This window comes from Piliocolobus tephrosceles, chromosome 7, assembly GCF_002776525.5.
Source record: "Piliocolobus tephrosceles isolate RC106 chromosome 7, ASM277652v3, whole genome shotgun sequence".
NCBI classification, from domain to species: domain Eukaryota; kingdom Metazoa; phylum Chordata; class Mammalia; order Primates; family Cercopithecidae; genus Piliocolobus; species Piliocolobus tephrosceles.
Window position 1 is genome coordinate 11449973 of NC_045440.1, and position 20317 is coordinate 11470289.

The 20317-nt window shown below is 40.5% G+C and overlaps 1 protein-coding gene across 5 annotated transcripts in view; it reads right to left on the minus strand.

The window, feature by feature from the left end:
• DLC1 (DLC1 Rho GTPase activating protein) overlaps positions 1 to 20317 on the minus strand; it is a 521314-nt gene that overhangs the window by 181599 nt on the left and 319398 nt on the right. Inside the window, exon 1 of one of the 5 annotated variants that reach the window (XM_023219156.2) lies at positions 11367 to 11456. The exons of 3 other annotated variants lie outside the window; for them this stretch is intronic. Coding sequence is in view for 1 of the 2 variants with exons in the window: in XM_023219150.2 (XP_023074918.2) it covers positions 10934 to 11072 (139 nt within the window). In the remaining variant the exon portion in view is untranslated. Of the gene's footprint in view, positions 1 to 10933; positions 11221 to 11366; positions 11457 to 20317 lie in introns of those variants that run through there. One more of the 5 variants, XM_023219150.2, reaches the window with a different exon arrangement.

Here is a 20317-nt window from a genome sequence, read left to right on the forward strand (position 1 = left end):
TATAACATCACAAAAGAAAGATGTTTCTAGTGCAGCCTGAAACTACATGCTCAAACTTGTTTTCACCAGTGAAACATTAGAGTCCAAAGACGGTCTTATCAGAGCTGAAAAATAATATGTTTGATGGCATACTTTTAGACCTGAGATGGGCTTCATTTTGCAAAAAAGTTATATTTTAAATATAGCATATTGTAAAGGTAGATTAGGAATGTTCTTACTCATCTAGTTTAGCTCTTTTTTTTTTTTTTTCTGCCAGATGTTTATGTTGGTGAGAAACCAATAACAGTGTCTAGACCTTTCGGATATAGTAATCAACCATGAATGAAAAACATTCAAAGGTCACACTTCAATCTGGACCTACAACATCCTGCTATTCAAAACTAGATTAGAGATGATGGATCGTGATAAACTGAACCACACTGAATGCTGAGTCAGTAATTTGAGAATTGTCTACAAAAAGCTAAATATGTCACCAAAAATCAACCAGATAAAACAAAGTCTAGACACCATAAAGTGTGCTGTTCCCCCCACTGCATAGTGTCAACAATCAGAAGTTATATTATGACTTTTACACCAGCAACCTATAACTCAGGAATCTTCAATCTTTTGTAAAGTTCTTTAAAGTCATGTGATTCCTGAGTGTGTGTGCGTGTGTGTGTGTGTGCAATTGCCTAGATGTGCTCATGTAAATAAAGAACCAAGAGAGAAGGGTTACATTATGGTATCAGGGCTTTCAAAAAATCACCAACCAAGATTTCACTAAGTAATAATATGCCATGTCTTTTCACCATATCTTGGTGATTTTGATTGTCTATGATTATCAACCAAGTTGATAATTTGTTTTTTTTAAGAGTGTTTTTGTTGTTGGCTGAAATTCTGTGGAATCAACAATGACTTCGGACAATGTTGTTTCAGTTCTATAGCCCATATGTGCTAAACTCTGAGGGTAATCTCATACGTAAATTGAAATATTTAAAGTATAACTTCCAATTTGAGTTCATTCTGATTTCTAAATCAGTTGAGATCACTCTATTCTAGACAGTGACATATTTTAGGCTTTAGTACTTTTAAACTTTGAAAACAAGTCCATATCTCATTTTTAAAAATATGATTAAAAATATAATGTTATAGCACTTTGGAATAACAAGTCTTTTTGTCTTATAAAGAGGAGAATGGCCAGTTCATTAAGGATGATGCACTAACTTGCCTGACTCTTTTTGTTTTAGAGACAGGCTCATACTGTTGTCCAGGCTGGAGTGCACTGGCGTGATCATAGCTCATTGCAGCCTCAAACACCTGGGCTCAAGTAACCCTCCCATCTCAGTTTCCTGAGTATTTGGGGCTCCAGACGCATGCCACTGTAGCTGGCTAATTTTTAAATTATTTGTAATGACGGAGTCTTGCTATGTTGCCCAGGCATCTTGAACTCATGGCTTCAAGTGATCCTCCCACCTTAGTCTCCAAAAGTGCTGAGATTATAGGTATAAGCCACCTGGCCCAGCCTTGTTTGCAGAGAGGATTTCCCTTGGCTCTATGGGGGCATCCAGAAATTCTGACTTCTTTTTGTGTGTTTATAGGATACTCTTGGCTCCATGAGGGAAAGTGGGGCCCACAAAAATCTTCAGGTAAGTTTCAGCCGGTGTTTCTCAACCTTTGTACTCATGTTGGACCCCTTGCATCTGTGCTTCCTTTATTTTTTTTGAGATGGACTCTCGCTCTGATGCCTAGGCTGGAGTGCAGCGGCGCTATCTTGGCTCACTGCAAGCTCCGCCTCCTGGGTTCACGCCATTCTCCTGCCTCAGCCTCCCAAGTAGCTGGGACTACAGGCTACTGCCACCACACCCGGCTAATTTTTTTTTTTTTTTTCGTATTTTTAGTAGAGACGGGGTTTCACCGTGTTAGCCAGGATGGTTTTGATCTCCTGACTTCGTGATCCACCCGCCTCGGCCTCCCAAAGTGCTGGGATTACAGGTGTGAGCCTCCATGCCTGGCTGCTTCCTTTCTTTATCTTCAGCACTGTGCAAGGTGCAGCATGTGCTATTAATACAATATGTTGATTGAACATATTTTTAAAAGCTACCTATGTCCCTTTCTGATACTGCCCCCTTGCAAGCTGAGAATCGCTGATTTAACTCAGTGATGAGTCTCGGATGCCTCTCAGTGACCAAGAGACACCATACAATTCTTACTTAATAACATGGAATATTATGCAGCCATAAAAAAGGATGAGTTTGCGTCCTTTGTAGGGACATGGATGCAGCTGGAAACCATCATTCTTAGCAAACTATCACAAGAACAGAAAACCAAACACCGCATGTTCTCACTCATAGGTGGGAACTGAACAATGACATCACTTGGACTCGGGAAGGGGAACATCACACATCGGGGCCTATCATGGGGGGGGAGGGAGGAAGGATTGCATTGGGAGCTATACCTGATATAAATGACGAATTGATGGGTGCTGATGAGTTGATGCGTGCAGCACACCAACATGGCACAAGTATACATATGTAACAAACATGCACGTTATGCACATGTACCCTAGAACTTAAAGTATAACAATAATAAAAAAAAAAAGAATCCTCAGTCACATTAGCAATTAAACAAAGGCAAATTAAAACAAGTAAAAATTTTTTTTCATTCCAAACCAAACAGAACATTGAAACACTAATAGCTTTTAGCGCTAAAGAGGATGTGGGAAAATAAGCAGCCAATCTTTTGGGGAGGGTATTAGTGCTATCTTTTGGAGGGCAATTAAGTAATACCAATGGAAAATTTCATTGTTCCAAAAATGTTTCATATCCTTACACCCAGAATTCCACTTTTATCTCATGAAAACACTCATGAAAGAAAACAAAAATATATGTACATGAATGTTTATTGTACCATTGTTTATGAGAGCAAAACATTGGGAATGAGTATGAATAAATACTTATTAAATAAGTTAAGATACATCATATAATGGGAAAAAAAAGAAAAAGAAAAAGCTCATGCTCCCTTGAGTTCCAAGTTAGTGCCAACGGGTCATACTTGTGGCCAGTGGGCAATGGTTGTGTCTGTTGTGCTTGCTATTCAGTGCCTAGCACAGTGTTCTACATACAAAAGATGCTCAATGAATGTTTGTGGGATTAAATAATGACAACTGACAGGCTTGGTGGGAAGTTTCTGATCTTTCTCCATGAACATTTACTAATGGAATTTTAAGGTAGCAGCAAAAAATGTCCTAACTTAAGTGGGACTCAAATAGTACCTGTTTCTCCAAATTATTTTGAAGATCAAATGAGAAAATGCCTCTAGAGCTCTCAACACAGGTTCTGGCACTTAGTAAACACTCATCAAGAGCATGTCCAAAGGATGACAGCCACCTATTGCTGGGTTCCACATTTCATTCATATTCTAAGAAAGCGCATGCCTCCTTGTCTTTGTGTCTGAGAGGAGCAGAAGCAGTACTATAGTCGTGAGTTTGACGATTATGAGGCTGAATAACTGTGTTCTTTTCCATGGCTAGGTCTTCATCGATAACTACATGATATTCAAAAATATCAGTGGTTGTCCTTGAGCTACAGGGAAGAACACAGAGGGATCAATGCAAATCCATCATCACACACAAGCAACTCCAGCACATGCCAGCTGAATGGCATCTCCTCTGTCTTCAAGAGTGACAAACTGGGTTCAGTGGCTTGTGCTTGTAATCCCAGCTGCGAGGATCACTTGAGGCTAGCAGTTTGAGACCAACCTGGTTGATAGAACAAGACCCTACCTCTACAAAAACGAAAAAATTAGCCACAATCCCATAGTCCTAGCTGCTGGGGAGGCTGAGGCAGGAGGATTGCTGAGCCCAGGAGTTTAAGGCTGCAGTAAGCTATGATGATACTACTGCACTCCAACCTGGGAAACAAAGCAAGATTCTGTCAAAAAAAAAAAAAAAAAAAAAAAAAAAAGACACACTATTATTAAAAGTAAGTAGAATAAGAAATTTAAAAACATTCAAGTTTAACTTCCATCTATACCTAAATAATTCATTTGGAATAGAGAACTTCCAGAGGAATGTTCTTTTAAATCCAGTCTTTGCTTTATGAAATAGCCTCAGATCCTTAAGTAGATGTGTGAGAAATTAATATGACCCTCCTACCAGGCCATTGAGTTTGGACATATCTAGGTATTATAATTACAGTGACCTATGGCAAAATATGCAGACTGTACATGCATACTATTTTAAATAAAGAAAGTCACAGAAGTCTGTTGCAGAAAGGAAGTCTGTTGCAGAAAGGGAGGTGTGCAAAACATCCCTTTCAAGTGGCAGCCTTGACATTTAGCATATTTTTTCCCATACCAGAGCTGAGCCACATGCTTGAAAGCCCAGGCCTGCTGTGCTGCTGCTCTTTTCCATGTTTGGCTCCATCTGTACAGCAATTTTCAAAGCAGGTCCCAACGTGCTTAGGAAGACTTTCAGATATTGTATATCTAGCTTGACAAGCTCCTATGCAAGCACTGATTCCCTCATCAATGTGTGGAATCAGTTACTCTCCAGTCATTTCCTTTTGGAGTCCACAAAGATCTCGACAAAAATCACCTCCAGTAGATCCTTCTTTGTTTCTCTCCAGAGATACAGAAATTTATTCCATTTGCCATTGCCATTTTACATTTCCCTTTCTTCTTTTTTTTTTTTGGACTGGTTGAACCACTTTTGCCCAAAAGCCCTAAGCCAATTATAGAGGTGTCATGGTAACAAGGTGAAGGCCCTCAGGAAGTAGGGTATCAAGACTGAAACTGATGGAATGCTTAGTATATGTCAATGACTCTTCTAAGCACTTCGCAGAGTAGCTCATTTAATCCTTAAAACCATTTCATGACATAGGGACTGTTATTCTTTTCGTATTGGCAAGGAACACTGACTTGCCTAATACTACCCAGTGCAAGAGCCAGGACTCAGCCCCAGGCAGCCCGACATTGCAGGCAACTCTCTAAGCCACTATATAATATATTCTCTCATCAAAGCCACCCTTGAGATCAACATGCTCCTCTTTTTATTGAAACAGTATCATTTAACTTAATCTAGATATGTGTTCACATTGCAGTATCTCACGAAGCTTCCCTAATGGTTGTCTGTCTTTAAAAATCTCCTCTGGTGTTGCCTATGATTGGAAAAGTCTTTGTTTACTAGAGGAGGCTGCATATTTTGAGGCCTACATCACTCATGGTTAAAAGGCACTACATATGCCCTTACTTGCTTTTCACCGTGAACCAAATGAGCAGAGAACAGTTCACAGGAGTCGATGTTTGTGGTTGCCCTTTCTTGGAAGTGGGCCAGAATTCCTGATGCCCCACTGAACTGAGAGTCAATGTACCACAGAGTGTGCCCAGCACTCTTTTTGCTAGTGAATTGGAGGACTGATCAGCTGCAATGTAAAAATCTATTTTATGAAAGACATATGATCCTGAACTCCGTAAAATACCTCAGGGGATTTCAACCTAATGTAGTTACTTGAAGAATTTATTTTATGTCTGTTGACTCTCACTTGGATTGAGGTTTGCCTAAACTTTCTTGCCCTCTTCATAGGCAATTCAGTTTTTTCTCCTTTCTCTTAAATATTTTTGTTTGTTTTACTTTCTTTTTTAGAGGATGAGGTCTTGCTGTGTCACTCAAGCTGGAGTGCAGTGGCACAATCATAGCTCACTGTAACTTTGAACTCCTGGACTCAGGTGGTTCTCCTGACTCAGCTCCTGGGACTACAGGTGGGTGCCACCATGCCTGGCTAAATTTTTAAATTTTTTGTAGAGACATGGTCTTACTCTGTTACCCAGGCTAGTCTTGGATTCCAGGCCTCAAGCAGTCCTCCTGCCAGGACTCCATATTTTTGGGATGACAGGCGTGAGCCACTGTACCCAGACTCTTAAATGTTTCTGGAAATAATGTCATGCCACATATCTTAATCAGTTGGAGGCATTTAGACTTTTTCCCTTATATGTCATGTTTCCCAAATTGAGAGAAGAAATCACTTTTTAAAAAAAAAAAGTCCATATAATTGATACTATTTAGTAGCTCTTACTTTATTAGATGTTGTTAAATAAAGACTAGTATTGGCCAGGCCCAGTGGCTCATGCCTGTAATCTCAGCAGTTTGGGAGGCCAAAGTGGGTGGATCATTTGAGGTCAGGAGTTCAAGACCAACCTGGCCAACATGGTGAAACCCTATCTTTACTAAAAATACAAAAATTAGCCAGGTGAGGTGGTGGGTGCCTGTAATCCCAGCTACTCGAGAGGCTGAGGCAGGAGAATCTCTTGAACCAGGGAGGTGGAGGTTGCAGTGAGCCGAGATCACCCCACTGCTCTCCAGTCTGGGTGACAGAGTGAGACTCTGTCTCAAAAACCAAACAAACAAACAAGCAAAAAAGACTAGTATTTGATTTCTTTCAGCTTATTTGTTTATTCCACTGCCTAAACTGAAGAAAGCTGTGCATGTGTAGTCGTGGCTTTGCCTGACTTTCAGGCTCTCTAACTCTTTCTAGCCTCAATTTTAATTTCTTTTATTTTTCCTTAGAGGCAGTCTTATCAGTGTATCAGTCCAAACTTGTTTGTGGAGCTTTGTCAAATGTACATCAAGGAATTTCAGCCAGCTCATATAGGAGAGCCCAGCATCTCAGTCTGAGAATTTTTGACTACAGGTATTTAAAAGCCACAGCAAATATTAAACAGAGATTCAGAGGCCTATGAACTTGGATGAGGAAACATTATGTTTGCATTGTCACTAAGCTCTAACTGAAATTTAGCATTTGCTCCAATTATAAATGTTGGCAAATTATCCTGCTCGCCTTCCATGGTCTTAGCTGTCCCTGTGACTTTGCCACCAATAAAAATTGGACATTTGCGTATCAGTTTACAGTTGTAGATATTGTAGAATATCACTTACATTCATCCCTACTCCACAGTGATGTCACTATTAGACCTACTCCAGATCATACATGATTGACATTTTTCTGTCCACAGGGGTTCACCCAGGCTAGTCTGGGTGAATAACACAAGTAAGGTGTTCACGTGACCTTACTGGCCAGCTACTGGGCAGATCTGTGCCTTGTGGTCATTCAGCCACCAAACAGTCAAATTGTAGGTTCACAAATCTGTGACCTAGCTGTGGACATTGCCTCCCAAGTTTCCCTATATCTATAATGGTGAGTGACAAGGAGACGAGTCAAAGACCAGGTTAATACACAACTTAATGTTCTTATTTGAGTTAAATAACAACAGTGTGCACATGATACCTTTAAAAATAGCTTTTAACTGGCTGGGTGTGGTGGCTCACACCTGTAATCCCAGCACTTTGGGAGGCCGAGGCAGGTAGATCACGAGGTCAAGAGATCGAGACCATCCTGGCTAACATGGTGACACTCCATCTCTACTAAAAATACAAAAAAAAAAAAAAAAAAAAAAAAAAAAAAAATTAGCCGGGTGTGGTGACGGGTGTCTGTAGTCCCAGCTGCTCAGGAGGCTGGTCAGGAGAATGGCATGAACCCGGGAGGCAGAGCTTGCAGTGAGCTGAGATCGTGCCACTGCACTCCAGCCTGAGCAACAGAGCGAGACTCTGTCTCAAAACAAAAAACAAAACAAACAAAAAAGTAGCTTTTAACTTATACTTACTTGTCCATATTTTAAAGGCATTATGCTTTTATATAATTCATTCACAGTATACTAATACATCATAATTTTATGTTTCAAATACTTTGATAACTATATTTCACTATAATTGGTTTTCTCTATAGTTCTATATATTTTATTTATGCATTTAAAAATATTATTCTGAGAAGCGATCCATAGGTTTCAAAAGAATGATAAAGAGATCCATGGGCACAAAAGCAGGCTACAAGGCCCTCTATGGAAGGATTAAGAGGCAACTGCCCTTCAGGAATGTAATGCACCCTATTGACAAGATGTCCATGAATCAAAGAGGAGGGGGTGAGAGCACAGAGGAGCTTTAAGAAGGAAGCACACTTCATCCAGCAGAAAGCTGTCCCCTGCATCGCTCAACCACTGTCATCCTCAAAGTTCTAATTCACTGAAAACTCAATACCATCCTCTGCTTTTAGCAAAGAAGACAGAGCACTTTGGGGTTGGGAATAATGGTAGTAGAGGATAGGAGTAAGAGAAACTCCTGTGGGATATAATTGGGCAGAAAAAGTGGATCATATATAAAGGGGGATGCAAGTAAGACAATCTGATCTGTCCTTTCTCACAACCTGAAGGCCTTTTCCTAGCAACAGTTCTGTATATTGTTTATAAAAGGCTGCAGATGCTTAAAAATAACAGACAGGCTCCCTGTTTCATGTAGAAGGGAGTTTAAGACAAGAAGGTGTAAATGATGGTTTTTGTACGTGACATCATTTGGGATAGCAGAATTGTGTTTGTGTGTGTGGGGTGGGGGGAAGGTGAGAGAAGGAAGGGGGGGGAGGGGGAGAGAGAGAGAGAGAGAGAGAGAGCGAGCGAGCCAGAGAATGAGAATATACCTAATAAGGAAACTTTACATGTTATCCCATGACCAAACCCTTTGGTTAGGTGAAAGAAACTAAAATCTCAGATTAGTTTTTGAGAAACCTGATGAAAGTCAGGAAGGCAATAATCATCACTGAAATAACATTCTAGGTACTATTAACAGAAGTATTATCTTCCAGGGACTTAAAAAACACTTTTTACCTGTTACCTCATTAATTTCACAACTTAAAGAAAAGGGTTTGGGCTTTCTACTGCCCTCCATTCTGCACACGAAGGCAAGGTGCTATGATATGTAACAAAGATTTTCTCTGGTGTTCAGAGAAGTGACTTTTTGTGGATTGTTAGCCCCCATTGTTTAACGTTTGGTGAGTGTGAAGGGTTGAGTGCAGACGAGAAGCTTGAGGGAAAGGGATGGAAGCAAGCGCTGTTGAGGTTTGGATGTGCACCAAGTCAATCTGTGTTTGACTAAATGAGCTTCCAGCCATGAGCCAAGAATGAGGAGGATACTAGATGTGTCCAGGTCCCCCATAATCAGAGTCAGTTGTCATAGTCAAAGTCTTTTCCTTTCAGGTATGGTATCTGGATTCTCTACTGTGTGAATTACTTCAGAGGTCCATACTGCTCTTAGAAAACCTGGGCAGCATAAAGAATTCTTTCCCTTGATGGACCTACAGCAGCAAAAATCCTATTTGCTGCTAGAGTTGTGAAAACATTTGAGTTTTCATCACACAATAAAAAGTAACCGTTTTTCTCTAAGTGTTTTCATTAATTTACACTTGCTGTTATGCTTTGACTGCAAATATAGTATTAATATATAACAGACAAATGAGAAGAAAGAGAACAACTTTCCAGGGATAATATTCTTATTCTTAGAGGATATTATTATTCTCATCAGCTGTGAAAGGCTATTTATTTATGAAAATGTAAGAGGAAATCTCAGAGCCATAAATGTCTGAATTAGTCTTACTTTCAAATTAAAACATTAAACCACAACAAGATATTTCTGCATTATCTTTAGTAAGATATTATTTATAGAATCTTTTCACTTGCGGCATTGTTTATCAAACAAGACAACTATGAAGAAACTACCTTTTCTTTTAAATTGTCAACCAATTATAGTTGTGAATTTTTTACTCCCAAATCTTATATCTTAAACTTCCTTAAAGAATTAAATAAAAAATCATATTGGAAAGTCGTATTTGTTTAGGGTGCCACATTTTCCTCTAAAGCAATAATAAAATGGTTAAATTTAAAATATTTTGCTCCCTTCCCTACCTAATGGTTAAACTTGACATTGTTTCTTTTCTCCGTCAGTCCTGGGGAATATTGTTTAGTGTAACAGAGAGAAAGATTTTTATGTGCATTCAGAACAATCTTAAGAGTCTATGCGGGTGTGAAACTAGCAGGTTATCTTCACAATCTGCTTTATCATAATCGCACAGAAATTTCCCCTCTTCAAGTCATGTCAGGACAATTATGTGAAAATCAAACGACCTTTTATTAAGAACACAGCACAGAACTCTGTATTGACTCTTAGAGGCCACCTCTAATATTTGTAACAATTCAGACCTTCCTTCAGTATATGGAAAACAACTGGATTGACCAAAAAGGTTAAGAAAACATAGTCTTTGACCCATCCATGTAGATGGCATAGAAACACAGACTTGGAGAGCAAACAAGAAGGCACCATAAACGCTATTGGGAAACTCTACCCAGATTCAGAGAGTTTTTTCCAATCATAGTGAGATGCTATTTTATCCCAACAAAATGAGACAGAAGTCCCTATCTCCTCACTGGACTCCTGCAAACACAGTCTGCCATTTGGTGACTGTCACATGAGCCCTAGAGCATTTGAATTGCACCACTGTGTTTATGTTTTATTATATTTCAAACGCCTGCCTCTGGCATACATGACACCCTCTTGGAACTGAGAGTAGCTCCACGCTGCCAGAGGAAGTACCAGCAGGCTTTCACTGGGCAGCGCCCATCACTCCACTGACACACAGACCTGCCAGGCCCCTCTCCTGCGCACACGCCAGGGCACCTCACACCTGATCAGCTTCAGCTCCAAAGCTGACCCGAGACAGCCCCGCGGAGCTCAGGGCTTTTGCGGCAGTTGTTCATCACTACCGATTTCCTGACAGTCACAAGGACCTTGCTTCTCTTTTCAAGGTTAAAAAACCCCACAACTCTCATCATTCCTTATCTAGAAATAATCCCACCAGTAACCAGAGCGGCGTTACGCAAACCAAACACACAAAAATCTCAACACTCCATCAACATTAAATACTAGAGAAAGGGAGACCGAACACACTACCATGGCAAGAATGAAACTTGACCCAGCTGATGAGATCATTCATGATCCAAGCTCATCACTGCGCCTTCGCAGTAAATTGTTTTCTGTTTAATACCCCTCACCCCCGGTCTCCAATCCCCCTCCGCCTCTCACCTGCCAGCCGTCTGTCTCTGGTGTTTTTCCAAATGACATCCAGGGCTCTGGCCGTGGAGTCCCTGATGTGATCGCTAAAGGACCTCCGGAGAGGGGCTCGCAGGGGGCGCGCCATCACGTGGGCCTTGGGGTCCCCCATCCGCTCGCAGACGCCTTCAGCGCAGCCCGGGCGCCGAGACCATGCCTCCGTCCTCCGCCCCCCGCTGTCCTCCCGGCCGCAGGCTGTTGCCTGCCTTCAGGAGCCCGGCATTGCGGCTGGCACTGCGGCCCCGGGAAGCGCCGACTGCAGGCGGCCTCCTGGCCAGCGGCCAAGCGCGCGCGGTGGCCACATCTGGAAAGGCTTACCCTGCGCCGGCGACACCCTCGCGGGGCGCGCGAGCTGCAGCCCAGCTATCCGGAGGCGTCTCGCTTCCTGTGTAACCCAATGACTCACCTGGGTCCGCGCCGGGCTGCTCCTCGGTCACACAGCAGGTCTCCCCTTCAGGGGCAGTCCAGGTGACCTCGCGTTTTCAAAGGGAAACGCAGCGCCAGAGGCAAGCAAGCAGGGGAGGTCGGAGGGTGGGGCTGGCAAGTGGCCTTGTCTTTAACTTTCAAGGTTGATTCTCAAGAATATTTGCATTTTAGTAACTCATTTTTATCTCATTAACTCATGGTTTTAGATTAGCTGGTTGATGAGATAGGAAGTTCAACCTTTAGTTGTGGTTGTGGGAAGGAAGATATGGCTGGAAGAAGCATTTTACAGGTCAACCTGGATTCTCTCTAAGAAGTGGAGACCCCTGAGAGGCCAGTCACTGTGGCTCACGCCTGTAATCCCAGCACCTGGAAAGGCTGAGGCTGGAGGATCACTTGAGGCCAGGAGCTTGAGAACAGCTTGGGCAACAAACAAGACCCCACCCCTACAAGAAATTAGGCCGGTTGTGGTGGCATGCACCTGTGGTCCCAGCTACTTGGGAGGCTTGAGAGGGAAAAATCTCTTGAGCCCAGGAGTTCCAGTCTGCAGTGACCCATGGTCACCCCCACTGCACTCCAGCCTGGGGGACAGAGCGAGACCCTGTCTCTAAAATAAATAAAACAAATAAATGGACACCTGAGTTTTAAACAAAATATTGATCAGCTCCTCACATTTTCTCTCTAACCATACTTCTACTTACGTTGGTTTAATCAAGTCACTCTAGGTTTTGCCCCTTAAAAAGTTTCAAATATCCCGATGTTATGAATCTTTTAGTTCCAAGTAAGTGAACTTCCTCATTGCAATTGCACATCAAAAACTCACCCTCCAAAATGTAAAAAAAGTGCCAACCACTGTGAAATCAAAATATGAGCCAACTGCTTCTTTTACAAGATACTCACCTTAGTTTCTAAAATGCCAAATAAATCTATTTCTACGCCAATAAATTTGGCAGATTTTTTGCCTTTTAAGTGCATTATTAATCCTCTTTTCTTCCTGTCTACCAAATCCTACCTTATAATGCACAAGGTTTGGCAGTGAAGCTTAATATTGGCATAAGATAGAATCTAAAGGCCAGTTCATGACCTTTGCAAGATGAGATAATGTTGTGAAAACACTTTGTAAATTGCAAGAAGCCATGCAAATGCTAATTATTACCATAATTATTTTTACACACAAAGTCATTTTCAACCCACACTGATCTCCTGAGTCTTCTCATTTCTACAACATGCATTATTTTCACTATATATCTTTGACAAGTTAATTATACAAAGGATGATTATGAAAGTAGTGAGACTGTGCTCATGAATTACGACTAACATTAGTACCAGTGCTTATTAATAACCCATATGTCCTAAACTGTGTTGTTCCCAAACTGTTAAAGCTCATGAATGTCCCCCATTGAGAATGTACTTCATGGTAGACATCCACGTCTTTGCCTTATCGTTGGACCGGGCATAGATTAGGAGAGAATGCATGCTAACTGCTGAAGTATATAGACCTCTGTGCTATGTGGAGAGGCCGATTCCAAATGAAAATCCTCTATTAAAGATTTTCAGAGAATATGATTGCCATAACCTGGTTCCATTCTAAAACAATGTCCCCAAAGTTTGTGTGTATTTCTCTTGCAAAGAGATCTGAACACCTTGAAGCACATCGAATCTTGTTATCTGGACCCGTTTTGCGGAGGAATGACATGAAGTACCCAGGGCATGGGTAGTGCCCTTCACCAGATGCTGTTTTAGGCCTGCGGAACTTTAGGACGAGTAAGACCTCAACTCTGTCTTCAAGGAGAAAATATCACATTGACCAAAAATAGTTCCAAAATAATGTGATACGTTTCAAGGTAGAAGCATGTTCAAAGTGTTACGCAAAATGTTATAGGAACACAGAGGAAAATACAGCCTGGATTCCTAACTCCTCCTAGGCACTGACCTTGCCTGAATTTCCCATCTAGATCAATGATAAAGTTAGGGACACACAATTGCTCCCAGCATGATCAACAGCTGGTTGTTTGAGTCATGTAAAGTGACTGACTATAACGATAGGACGCTTTTCTATACCTAAACACAGAAAGGAAGGGGAGCAGTAAAGGGAAATAAGCATTCATTAAGTCCCTATTATGTATGATAAATGCTTTTAGTATTGTATATAGATTAGCAAGTCATCAGAGATCCAGTATAGGTATTATTATCACTTTTTTAGAGATGAGGAAACTTGAAGCTTAGAAAAAATGTGAAAAAGCTTAGATAGTAAGTGGCAGATCCATGATTCATGCCCGGAGCTGTCTACCTCGACAACTCATTAGCTTCCTAATCAACTTGGTTGGTCTTAAATTAACGAGGATAGTAATGATAGTGACCCATTAGTGCTATCTAGGTTCAGTCGATAGCAAGCTATGAGCTAATGGTCTTTAATCTTAGCCAAAATAAAATAACCAACAGGACCTAGGGTGTGGCAGAATCCTGAGTCTGCAGATGCATTTGAGGTGATCCCGACTATGGAAATTCAAGGGCAATGAGCCAAGAGAACCAAGGTCTAGTTCAACACACACTGTTTAACAATAGAGCACTCAGGTCTTATCTCCAAAGTGTTATAAAACAACCCTCCTCCTCTTAGCAACACACTTTCTCTAGGACGGTACTCACAGTTCTTCAGTGAAGCTCATCTCAGTAGGTGTTAGAAACACCTACCTATTCCTAGTGTAAGTTGCATTAGGTAGAATGACCCACAGCCCTCACCTATCTAAGGGGTTTTTATGTTTTGTGTGTCTTTTTCAAAGGAAACCTCATGGCATAAATGTAAATTTTATTGGCAGAGTATTTCAGGAGGGGAAGTGCAGTTAAGCATTGTTGAGCAAGACAAACTTTAATTATAGGTTTTACCGTAGGCCAATGTAGAGCTGGCAACTTGGTCTCTCATTTCTGACGACTCATTAAGTCCAAATTTCACTGTAAGGGTATTTCAGCCCCTTATGGATGAATCTCAGCTATATTTTATGTGTATGCTGTAAAGACATTCTAATACACAACCAATTTTAAATTATTCTTACATTTTGCTTTCTTTGGAGGCCACTAGAAATGCTATACACAGAAAAGGTGCTGCTTGGAATCTGCCACTTATACAATTTCCCAAGTTGTATTTCCACAAACTTCAAACTATCCCAGTTTTCTATGACACTGAGAGGTGAGAATAGTTTGTGATAATTAGTGTTGCCTCAGCTTTGTAGGTAGAACAAGTAGGAATATGAGGAGTTCATTGATTTTTCAAGATCCCACTGGGAATCATAAGAAAAATGAGAATCGGCCATGTGCAGTGGCTCACGCCTGTAATCCCAGCACTTCGGGAGGCCGAGGCGGGTGGATCACGAGGTCAGGAGATTGAGACCATCCTGGCTAACACGGTGATACCCTGTCTGTACTAAAAATACAAAACATTAGCCAGGCGTCGTGGGACCTGTAGTCCCAGCTACTCGGGAGGCTGAGGCAGAATGGAGTGAACCTGGAGGTGGAGCTCGCAGTGAGCTGAGTTTGCACCACTGCACTCCGGCCTGGGCGACAGAGTGAGACTCCATCTCAAAAAAAAAAAAAAAAAAAAAAAAAAAGAGAGAGAGAATAACGACGTTATGCTTTGGTAGGTTTGCAGTTTCTTATTTCTGTGATAAAGGGTTAGTTTCAGCCATTGGTGGAGGTGCTGTTTGACCAGGGAAGCTGTGTAAACTCTTCCAGATCCCTGGAGAGCAGAGGTTCTAGTCTGTATCCTAAGCTAGAGATTCTGGTTTAAGTAAGTCCCTAATATTTTCCATATAAGACAATCATCCTGCTTTGGTAATGTATTACTAATTTAATTTAATTTTGTCTGATTTATACATTTTATCTTACTGCAAACAAAATTTTTAATTTTATAGTGTTTCTAGGTTCCATCTTCTCTGATTTAATGTTAGGGACCCTTCTTTTCCAAGCCTGTGTAACATAAATCCACTTTTGTCTTATGGCCACTGTTGCTGATGAAACTCCTTTAACCCTTCTTTGGACCAATGAGAACATTTAGGACTACCTAAACTGCTGGAAGATCCTTTCAAAAGAATGTGAATAACGACGGGAAATGAAAAGCTTATTCAGAGTTAATACCATGTTTGGATCCGGGTCTTTGGCATAGAAAGAAAATGATTATAACCCCATTGATTAAGTCCTGTGAGTGATCCAGCCCCTGAAATAGGATGGCACGCTTAGTGAATGGCAGTGCCTACCCCAGCATAATATATCTGCCTAAAATGCTGTAACTCCACAGAAGATGTTCTCCACTGTGTAAGGTATCCAATAGTCCATGACAAAGAGTGTTCGTAGGATGAAGCCTCTGTAACTCTGAAGGATGTCTAAATGGTTTCTGTTCATTGTGATAACTGGCATCTAGCATGTGGGTTACATGTCGTGGAGGACCACTTTCGTTTTGAAATGTTTAGATAATATAATCATCTTTAGTGCATTTGCTCTGGCAACTGGAAATTTTACTTGTTAATCTGCTTCTACATTTGGAACCCTAAGGATTCCACTGAATATGGTTGAGAATCGTCTTTGTGATAAGCTCTATTAAATATTCTTGACCAAAGGGCTCAAATCAAGGTGGCTTGCACTATTAGGTGTATATTGATGTTTGATAGACCAACAAACTACAATGATGATTTTCTTCAAATTGATTATCTCTGACCTGGGGGCAAACAAAATTATTCTTGGAAGGCAGGGAGAAAATCTTGGAATCTATATCTGTATGTACACATACAGTTCTTTAAATATTTCCATTTTGTATAATGTACAAGCACATAAGTACTGTGATTTGTAGATATAATTTATACATAAATAAATGTATACATTGTGGTTCTATGCTGAGAAAGCTTTACTGACAGGACTGGTGATCAAGGTTCAGAGACTTGCTCTACAACTTCTGATATACACCAAAATCACACTATCTGTCAGAGTAAAATCAACTTGTTGGAGGGCACAGTGTTGAATATATCTATAAGGGGAAAGGCTGCAATAAAACAAGAAGTGAATGTTAGGGAAGCGAGAAGGACTTCCTTTTCTTCTTGAGTCATGTAACAATATCTTATTTCCTTTTGACTGCTGAATTTCAGTAACTATGCTTTCTGAAGCAAAGATCTCTACCTGGGCTATGAGAAGTCACCTTGCCTGTGGAAAAGAGGACTTGATTTCAATTCTGCCCCTTGCCAGACAGCTTTGTGTTCTTAGGACAGCCTTTTGTTTTCTCATTTGCTAATGAGGGTATTGACTAGATCATTTATTCTGGTTGAGATTCAAGGGTGGGAGAAGAGGATATGAGAATTACATAGGGTGGGGACTTGTCCCTCCTGTTAGAGTGGAGTGAAAAGTTTAAACAACTCTACTGGCTAGATGGTCTCATTCCACTTCAGAAAAATACCTCAGCAGAATTCTAGCTATTAGTATATGTAATTGGCCATTTTAATGCTTTCCTTAAGCTATTTTCAAGTTGCTTTGAACATCTTTCTCTGGAGCTGTTTCTTTGGATTTAATCCTCTCTTGATCATTTCTTTTCCACTCTCTGTAGTTGACTACAGTTTTTGATGTGAAAATATTTAACAGAGAGGCAGGAAATAAAACATACTGGAAAAAAGAAAGAGGATGTAGAGATGCCTTCAGAATTTTTTTCTATGTCATGATTTCAGGTTTTCTTTTATGTTGTAATTTCAAAAGGTTAAACATTTGCAATTTCTGTAGAAAAATAAACAATAATGGTACATCAAAAATAATGCAAAAAAATCTGTAACTTATATTACCTTAGCAAGAACCAAATATCTAATAGTAAAATAATTTTAGATACAGTTCAAACTTCAGGGGGAAATAATTTCCTTTATTTTGTTCTTCATTTTATTTTATTCGTATCATATTTTTATTCTTTCTTTTATCCTTTCATTTTTCACCATGTAAAATTACAGTGTGTTAGTAAAGAAGCCTAGCATTACAGCATAGAACAGGGGTTATAATTTCTCTGCTCTCTCCGATGTAAAGTGTATTATGATTACTTGAATTGCTTTGAAATCGTGGCTATTGAAATTAATACTTACTGTTTCATGTATCTTTTTGTTGAGATTGAAATACAAATATAAACCCTTGCGTTCTAAATTGGAAGACTTCCTTCTGAGAAAAATCCCCAAAAAACTCACATATTATTTTACCTTCATATACAGTCATTGCCACAAATGTCCATAAAGAATGACAGACGTTGTTACTTTTGGATTATAACAATTACCAATGATCTCAAATAACACACCTACACTAACAATAAAATGAAAAGCAGTTTTGGATAATGGCTGCATGATATATGCAGGCATATACATTCAGAGATGATTTAAAAATCAGACCAAACAGGAACCCAAATATTTCTCTATGTTAACATAACTTGTTGATTATACTTTTTTGACCATAGTATTAATAAATGTTATATATTGTGATAGGACTCAAAACATTGCAATATCAACTAGCTTGAATGTTTCCGTAAAAGGATATTTGCAGGTCGACTTCTGTGTATTAAGGGATCCTACTGAAACACACACACACAAGAAAGAAAAAAAAAAAAATAAAAAAAACCCAACTTTTTTTTTTTTTTTTTTTTTGAGACGGAGTCTCTCTCTGTCGCCCAGGCTGGAGTGCAGTGGCCGGATCTCAGCTCACTGCAAGCTCCGCCTCCCGGGTTCACGCCATTCTCCTGCCTCAGCCTCCCGAGTAGCTGGGACTACAGGCGCCCGCCACCTCGCCCGGCTAGTTTTTTTTTTGTATTTTTTAGTAGAGACGGGGTTTCACCGTGTTAGCCAGGATGGTCTCGATCTCCTGACCTCGTGATCCGCCCGTCTCGGCCTCCCAAAGTGCTGGGATTACAGGCTTGAGCCACCGCGCCCGGCCAAACCAACTTTTTTTTTTCAGAAAGTATACAATACATTGTGAAGTACTGTAATCTCTGAGAGAAGGTTTTAAAAAAATAGATAAGCCTGACCATTGTTCTGATACCAGCTCTGCATATGGGCAATTTGGGGGCCACAGAGTAGAGAGGGGAAAACCAAACATAACCTGGTAGTTCCCCTCCCCCCCCCCCCCCCCCCCCCCCCCCCTTTCCTTTTTTTTTTCTTTTTTTTTTTTGGGACAAGGTCTCACTCTGTTGCCCAGGCAGGAGTGTGGTGCTGCGATCTCGGCTCACTGCAACTTCTGCATCCCGGGCTCAAGCAATCCTCTCACTGCAGCCTCCTGAGTAGCCAAGACTACAGGTGCACACCACTATGCCTGGCTAATTTCTTAATGTTTTGTACAGATCAGAATTCCCTGTATTGTCCAGGGTGGTTTCAAACTCATGGGCTCAAACAATTTTCCTGCCTCAGCCTTCCAAAGTGTTGGGATTACGGATATGAGCCACTCAGCATGGCCTAGCAGTGTTGAGGTGACAGAGATCAGCGTTTAGGGGAATGGAGGCAGCTAGAATTTGTAGGGCAGAGTATCAAAGAAGACGGAGCAGAACAAAGAGTGAGATCTGCAGAGGGGTCTTACCAAGCCTTTGGCTGAATATGGATAGACACCAGCATGAGAAGGAACTCTCCAAGGCTAGGAAAGAAACCCCGGAAATCAGTGGACTAGAGTCACTTGCAGTCCAGTGGAAGTGCAGTCACTTCCTGGAGTGCACACAAGGCTGGCATTAGTTTGTGTTCCTACCAGTGAGTATGAAGAGACCTCAGGAAATATGGAGCATTAGGTATAATACCCAGAAGAGTCATGCCTCAGCAGCGGGGCTAAATTAGTCCTAAAATAAAGACTGCTTTGGACCTGATAGCAGAAGAAAGAAAAAAATAATAACGATAACGGCCCGGTTCAGTGGCTCACTCCTATAATCTCAACACTTTTGGAGGCCAAGGCAGGTGGATCACCTAAGGTCAGGAGTTTGAGACCAGCCTGATCAACATGGTGAAACCCCGTCTCTACTAAAAATACAAAAATTAGCTGGGCGTGGTGGCAGGTGCCTGTAATCCCAGCTAGTCAGAAGGCTGAGGCAGGAGAATTGCTTGAACCTGGGAGGCAGAGGTTGCAGTGATCCGAGATCGTGCCATTGCACTCCAGCCTGGGTGACACAGCAAGATTCCGTCTCAAAAATAAATAAATAAATAAATAAATAAATAAATAAATAAATAAATAAAAAAAAGATAACAGAAAGCGCTGAAATTAAAAACCAACAATAGTTTAGAAGAACAAAAGCTGGTTCTTTGAAGAGATCAATGCGATTGCTTAATCTCTAGTCAGATCAACTAAAAGTAAAAAGTGAGTTTAGCAAGATCACAGGACTGAAGATTAATATACAAAATCAATTGTATTTTCATATACTAGAAATGAACATTTCATAGTTAAAAAAAGAAAATACCATGCATGATTAAAAATATGAAATACTTAGAGATACATTTAATAAAATATTTGTACAAAAATGTGTACACCGAAAACTACAAAATATTGCTAAGAGAAACTGAAGATCTAAATACATACAGATTTATCATTTATGCATTTGAAGACAATATTGCTAGGTTGTTAATTCTTCCAAACTATAGATTCAACACAAAACCAATAAAAATTCCAGCAGGTTTTTTGTCTGTTTGTTTAACTGACAAGTTGATTTTAATTTGTATGGAAATACAAAAGACCTAAAGGAGCCAAAATAATTTTGAAAGTGGAGTGATGTTGGAGGATTTACACTACCTGATTCCAAGATTTACTATAAAAGCTACAGTAATCAAGACAGGGTGGTATTGATTTAACAATAGAAATATAGACTAAAGGACAGAACAAAGATTCCAGAAATAGATCCGTACTATATGGTGCTAAAGTTAGCTAATGGAGGGGAGATAATCTAGCTGAAATAGGTTATCAACA